This window comes from Equus quagga, chromosome 5, assembly GCF_021613505.1.
Source record: "Equus quagga isolate Etosha38 chromosome 5, UCLA_HA_Equagga_1.0, whole genome shotgun sequence".
Classification (NCBI taxonomy): Eukaryota; Metazoa; Chordata; class Mammalia; order Perissodactyla; family Equidae; genus Equus; species Equus quagga.
The window spans coordinates 6,395,144-6,401,143 of NC_060271.1; the positions used below are offsets into that span (position 1 = coordinate 6,395,144).

The 6,000-nt window shown below is 42.2% G+C and overlaps 1 protein-coding gene across 2 annotated transcripts in view; it reads right to left on the reverse strand.

Annotated features, from left to right (window-relative positions):
• The window catches only part of SCP2 (sterol carrier protein 2), a 161,478-nt gene that overhangs the window by 18,708 nt on the left and 136,770 nt on the right, over positions 1–6,000 (reverse strand). For both annotated transcript variants that reach the window (XM_046660148.1, XM_046660150.1), the window contains exon 13: positions 1,389–1,491. In XM_046660148.1, the coding sequence (XP_046516104.1) occupies positions 1,389–1,491 (103 nt within the window). The remainder of the gene's footprint in view (positions 1–1,388; positions 1,492–6,000) is intronic.

The window sequence follows — 6,000 nt, forward strand, 5'->3', positions numbered from 1 at the left end:
ACCTTAGATGTTAAGCAGTCCTTTGTGCTACAACACGGGACTTACAAGACCTGCACAATGTCTGCCTTTCACACTGCGGCTCTAACACGACTGAAACGCACAGCTTAAATGTTCTGAATCCTTTCCCTTATTTCAGCCCTCTTTGATCAGCTTACTAGACGTGTGACCAGAACTGCGTGACAGTGGCTGTAACTGTGCCTTGTTGGTCTTCAAATTAAAATCAATAATGAAATCCCAAGATGCCTTTAGGTTTGAAACAATGAAGTAAATATTTAGTTTTGCCGACGAGAATAACTCTCTGTTTGGAGAAAGAGTTACTGTTACATTGCCTTAGTATGATTATTATCTATCAAGAACTAATTATTGTACATAAAAATAGATCTGCATATACATATAATTTTTAAAACTCAACATGTAATGTATGATCCTAGTTATGTAAAACTGTACATTCATATTACACAGAGAGATATCTGAAAGAATGTCAACCACTGTTAACAATTTAGTGAACTCTAAGTAATGGAATTTCAGGAGATTTATTTTGTTGTTGTTGTGTTTTGTTTTGTTTTTTGAGGAAGATTAGCCCTGAGCTAACTACTGCCAATCCTCCTCTTTTTGCTGAGGGAGACTGGCCCTGAGCTAACATCCATGCCCATCGTCCTCTACTTTATATGCGGGACGCCTGCCATAGCATGGCATTTGCCAAGCGGTGCCATGTCCGCACCCGGGATCCAAAATGGCGAACCCCAGGCTGCTGAGAAGGGAAACGTGCGAACTTAAGCCCTGTGCCACCGGGCAGGCCCCATTTTTTCTTTTTTTATATGTCTCTGTACAGTGTGAATTGTTTTTAAATTAGCATCGTTTTTACCACAAGAAAAAACAAATTAAAAACTACTTTGAAAAAAATCAAGCACAAAAGATTTCCTTTTAAAAGGAGTTTTGATATTAGGTAACTTTAAAGGCCCACTTTAAATATCATTCTTTCGAATGGTTCTAAGTAAGATCTTTTTAATTCAGAAGGAGACTGCACCAAAATAAATTAGAATCCCTTTACATAAATGAACTTTGTCCATAATTATCATCTCTTTGACAAAGAGAGTCAGAGAAAAGAGTGATAAGCGTTAATCTTTCCTCTGAAGTTACGATTTTAACAGCATTTTACTATAGTTCTTTATGTAACTCAAATCTGGAGATTTCTACATTTCTGAAATGCACTCTTACCAGACTTACAGGAAGCCGTAACAGACACGCAGAAATCTAAAATACACTTAATACCTGACAATACAATGTACATTTTCAACTTGTGCCACTTCATGGCAACATCTGAAATCTGTATCTGCTTCCTCTAGCCTAGGGTCCTCCTGGTAGCGTTTTACGTAAATACTACTTACCTCTTCAAGCTTCTTCTCAATCTCCTTAAAGACAAGATTGGCCTTAAATCCATCGACTGCAGAGCTGGTTGGTGCAGCCTCAATTTGATGAGTTCCAAAATAACTGGGGAAAGAAAAGAATTAACTACAATCCACGGAGTCATACAGGGACTAGGTTTTTCAACATTTATACAGCAGTAATTTTCAAAAGCCCTAACAACAGAGACATTGTGACTTGTACCCAAAGGAAATTGTTATTAACCCATAAAACAATTAAGCTTTTTTTCTCATTTTTCAACAAATATCCAATGCTCACCAGGTGCTGGGCATTGTCCTTGAAAATATGGTAAACCAAAGAACCTACCCTCACGAAGCTACTCCAGGGTGGGGGGAATGCACAAGAAAAGAAATAAAGAAGATAGTTACTATGAAGAAAATAAGGCAGGTTAAGGGGATATAGAGAAAGTATATTTATGTGTGTTGGGTGTTCTATGTTAGAAAGCCTGGCAAGATAGCCCTCTCTGAGGAGGTGATATTTAAATTAGGTCTTGAATTATGCAAATGAGCCAGACCTGTAAAGATTTAGGTGGGGAAGCCAGTTCTGTGCTTCCAGTATAAAGAACTTGAGGTAGAAAGAGCTTAAGGAGGCCAGTACGGCTGGAGCAGGGCAGAGGAGAAGGTTCTAAGGTCACAGAAACACGCGGGGCAAGATAATGAGGGGCTTATAGGTCACGGTTAGGAGTCTGGGTTTCATTTTAAGTACAAGAAGAACCGTAGGGTATAAGCTGGAAAGTAGCATGGTTCAATTTACTTGTTTTGGAAAATAAATCTGCCTGCCAGCTGGGAAATGGGCTGTGAGGAGGCAAGTGGGGAGGCAGGGAGACCAGTGAAGAGGCTCCTGCAGGAGTCCAGGCAGGAGATGACGGTGATTAGAACAGAGTTATAAGAAGTAGGGAGTAAGCAGAGGTTGGACTTGAGATTTATTTTTTACCTATGATATTAGATATGAATTTAACAACGATCTGCCTATTGGTTGATTGACACTTAGGGAACAACCATACATAAATGGCCTAATGTAGCAGAAGGAACACAGTCTTCACAGTCACAAAGGCCTGGTTTGGAATCCCAAGGGCTTCCTCCACTCGCTAGCTACATGATTCTGAGCAAGCTACTTCACCTCTGCACACCTCTGGTGGGGAGGCAGGGAGGAAGGTAAAGAGTGGCAATGACTTTGCACAATTACGTGGAATTCTGTGTGGAAGGCACTTAGCAGAGACCCTGGTCCATGGTAGAAATGACAACCGTGACTGCTAAGCGCTCCAGAGCCTTAAGTATTAGATACAGACAGAAACTCGAGGGGCCTGAGGAAGCTGAGAGCACCTTAGCATGTCAAGTAATTCCTCTGACATACCACAAGCATGCTGGTGATGGCTGGGACCAAGAGTGGAGCAACAGCGGAAGAATATATCTGAAGGAGTCGAGCACACAGCAGCTGCTCAGTGAGCATTTCTTTCTTTTTTCCTTCCCCTCCCCCCTTCTCTTCTTTCTTTCCCTATCCTCTCTCCTTCCTTCTGTGTCTTTTTTCTTTCTCCCTTCCTGTCCCATTTCTCCTTTCCCTTTTTTCTATCATTTCATAAACACTTAATAAGTGCTTGCTGCATAACCAGCATTGTTGGAGGAACTGAGAGTATGACGGTAAACAAGTCAGACCCAGTCCCTGTCCTCATCGAGTTTACATTCTTCCAGTGGAGGAGGAGAAGAAGGAAACAGACAAAATCACTGTACGTATTAGAAAGCAAACAGAAAGAGGAAGGTACTTTAGGTAGGGCAGTCAAGGGATGATGTCTCTGAGCAGGTAAATTTAAGCTAAGACCCAGTTAAAGGAAGAAAAGGAGATGGCCATTCAAAGAGAAAATTGCAAAGATCCTGAGAAAAGAGCCTGGTATGTTAAAAGAAAGTAAAACAAAACCAGCGTCAATAGAGTACAATAAGTTGGGGGACAGTGACAAGAAATGAAACCGGAGAACTGTGCAGGGACCAGATCCTGCAGGCCAAAGCAGGGAATCTGGGAAGCCACAGAAGTGATTAAATAGGGAGGGGAAGTAGTTTGATTTGTGATAATTCTTACAACAGTGTGCAGAATGAAGTGGGGGCAGGCAGAACAAGAATGGAGCGGAGGCGCTCCTGAGGAGGCTGCCGAGCAGTCCAGGTAAGAAGCGATGATGGTCGGGACTAGTCTGCCTGTGGAGAGGGAGGAAAGGAAGTGGATTCAAAACACATTTTGGAGATAGAATCCATCGGCCTTACTGCTGGGAATGCGGGAGATCTAAGGGGAGGTGAAAGGGCAAGGATGAGTCAGGCATTTGGCCCAAATAACTGAGGGAATGGTAGTGCCATTTATTGATAAAAGGAAGAACCTAGTGGGAGCAGAGAGGACCAAAGCTCCGTTTTAGGGACATTAAGGATGAGATGTTTGTGAGACAAGAATGCAGTTGGATATGAGCGTCTGGAGCTCAGAGAGGTTTGGGCTGGAGATAAAATGGGGGTAATCATCAGCATAATCAAAGTATTTGAATCCATGAGAACTGACAAGCTCACCTTGAGGGGACGAAAGAGAAAGAAAAGAGCCTAGGACAACACCCTATGGAACTCCTTATTTAGAGGTCTGCGAGAGAAGGGGAAGCAGCAGCCAGTGATGCAAGAGGAAAATCAGTAGAGAATGATGTTACAGAAACTGAGAAGGAGAAAGAAGCCAGGAAAGAGGAGTAAATTACATCAAATGCTGCCAAAGGTCAAGTACCTGCTGGGTTTGGAAACATGGTAAGTAAGGTGACTTTGACAAAAGCAATTATACGGAAGTGCTGGAAAGTAGAAGTCAGACAACAGTGAATTAGGGAGTGAAAAGGAGAAGAAAATAGAGACAAGAGTCGCTCTTCTGAGACACTGCTTTTACGGGAACAGTGAAATGGAGTGGTCTCTGGAGGGGAGTGTGATATCAAGGAAAGTTTGTTTTTGTTTTAAGATAAACACATAGGAGCATGCTTGCCTAATGATGGTGATGAACTGGGGAAAGGAGAGAGGAGAGAAGTCATGAGAAGGCGACAACAGGAGATGAGACGAGATCTAGCGGCCTGTGATAGGAAGAGGAGGAGACTGAAGGAAAGAAAGAGGATCAGATGGGTACAATTCTAGATAGGTCTATAGGTCTCAGCATGGAAAATGAGGGAGTTTAAATCTAATGGCTTCTATTTTTTCAACAACGTATAAGGCAAAGTGATCGGCTGAGACTGAGGGTAAAAGGGTGGGTATGAAAGTCTAAAAAGTCGAAAAGTGAGCCTACCAGAAGAATCATATTAATATCACAAACAAGGAACGGAACCTAAGCTTTCGCCATGCTGAAATCTGCACAGTTCTCGGAGCACGGCATGCTCCTTCACGCTTCCATGCCTTTACCATTGCTGCTCCCTGTGTTTGGAGACCTCTGTCTCAGCAAACTCCACTTTACCCTTCAAGATCCAGGCCAGGAAATTCCTTCTCTGTGAAACCCTATGAAATGCCAGATTCTCAAGAACAGATACCATATCTTTTTTAAAAAAATAATCTGTATATCCCCAATTCTTGGCACACAATAGGTATTCAGAAAATAGTGATTGAATGGAACTGAAATTACATTGAATTCTCCCTTACCCAAGTCTTAATTTTTTCCTGTTCTATTTAGAGCTGAATTATCCATGGTATACCATACCATCTTCTCAGAAAAAAGTCTGCATAAGTGACCTAAAATCAAGTGGCCACAACTAGCCCTCCACAAGCCAATTTCATCTCATTAACGGTCCAGCTTTTCAGCTTTTAATCATCACTGGGCCCTTCTCCAAGCTTGCTACTTCTTAATCACTTATGATAAAACAATAACTGATACTAGCAGCACTTTTCAGTGTACAAAGTCCTCGATACTTTATGGGCAGAGTTCAGACAAGTTCCCACAGGTCACAGATATCTATCTTGCTTGTTTTGAAAAGCTCATCAAGCTAATGATTACCCAACTTTTCATCTAGATTAGAAAAAAGTTAATACAGTGGTCCCTCCTCATCTGAAGTTTGTTACCTGCGGTCAACCCCTGTCTGAAAATATTAAATGGATAATTCTAAAAAGAAACAATTCGTAAATTTTAAATTGCTGCACCATTCTGACTAGTGTGATGAAATCTCACACCAGCCCTCTACCCCAGCTGGGACATGAATCATCCCTTTGTCCAGTGTATCCATGCTGTATACACTACCCGCCCTTAGTCACTTAGCAGCCATCTTGGTTATCAGGTCGATTGTTACAGTATTGCAGTGCTTATCCTCAAGTAAGCCTTATTTTACTTTTCTTTCTTTTTTTTTTGAGGAAGATTAGCCCTGAGCTAACATCTGCTGCCAATCCTCCTCTTTTTGCTGAGGAAGACTGGCCCGGAGCTAACATCCGTGCCCATCTTCCTTTATTTTATATGTGGGACGCCTACCACAGAATGGCTTGCCAAGCAGTGGCATGTCCGCACCTGGGATCTGAACCGGTGAAACCCTGGGCCGCCAAAGTGGAACATGTGCACTTAACCGCTGCGCCACCGGGCTGGCCTCTGATATATATATAT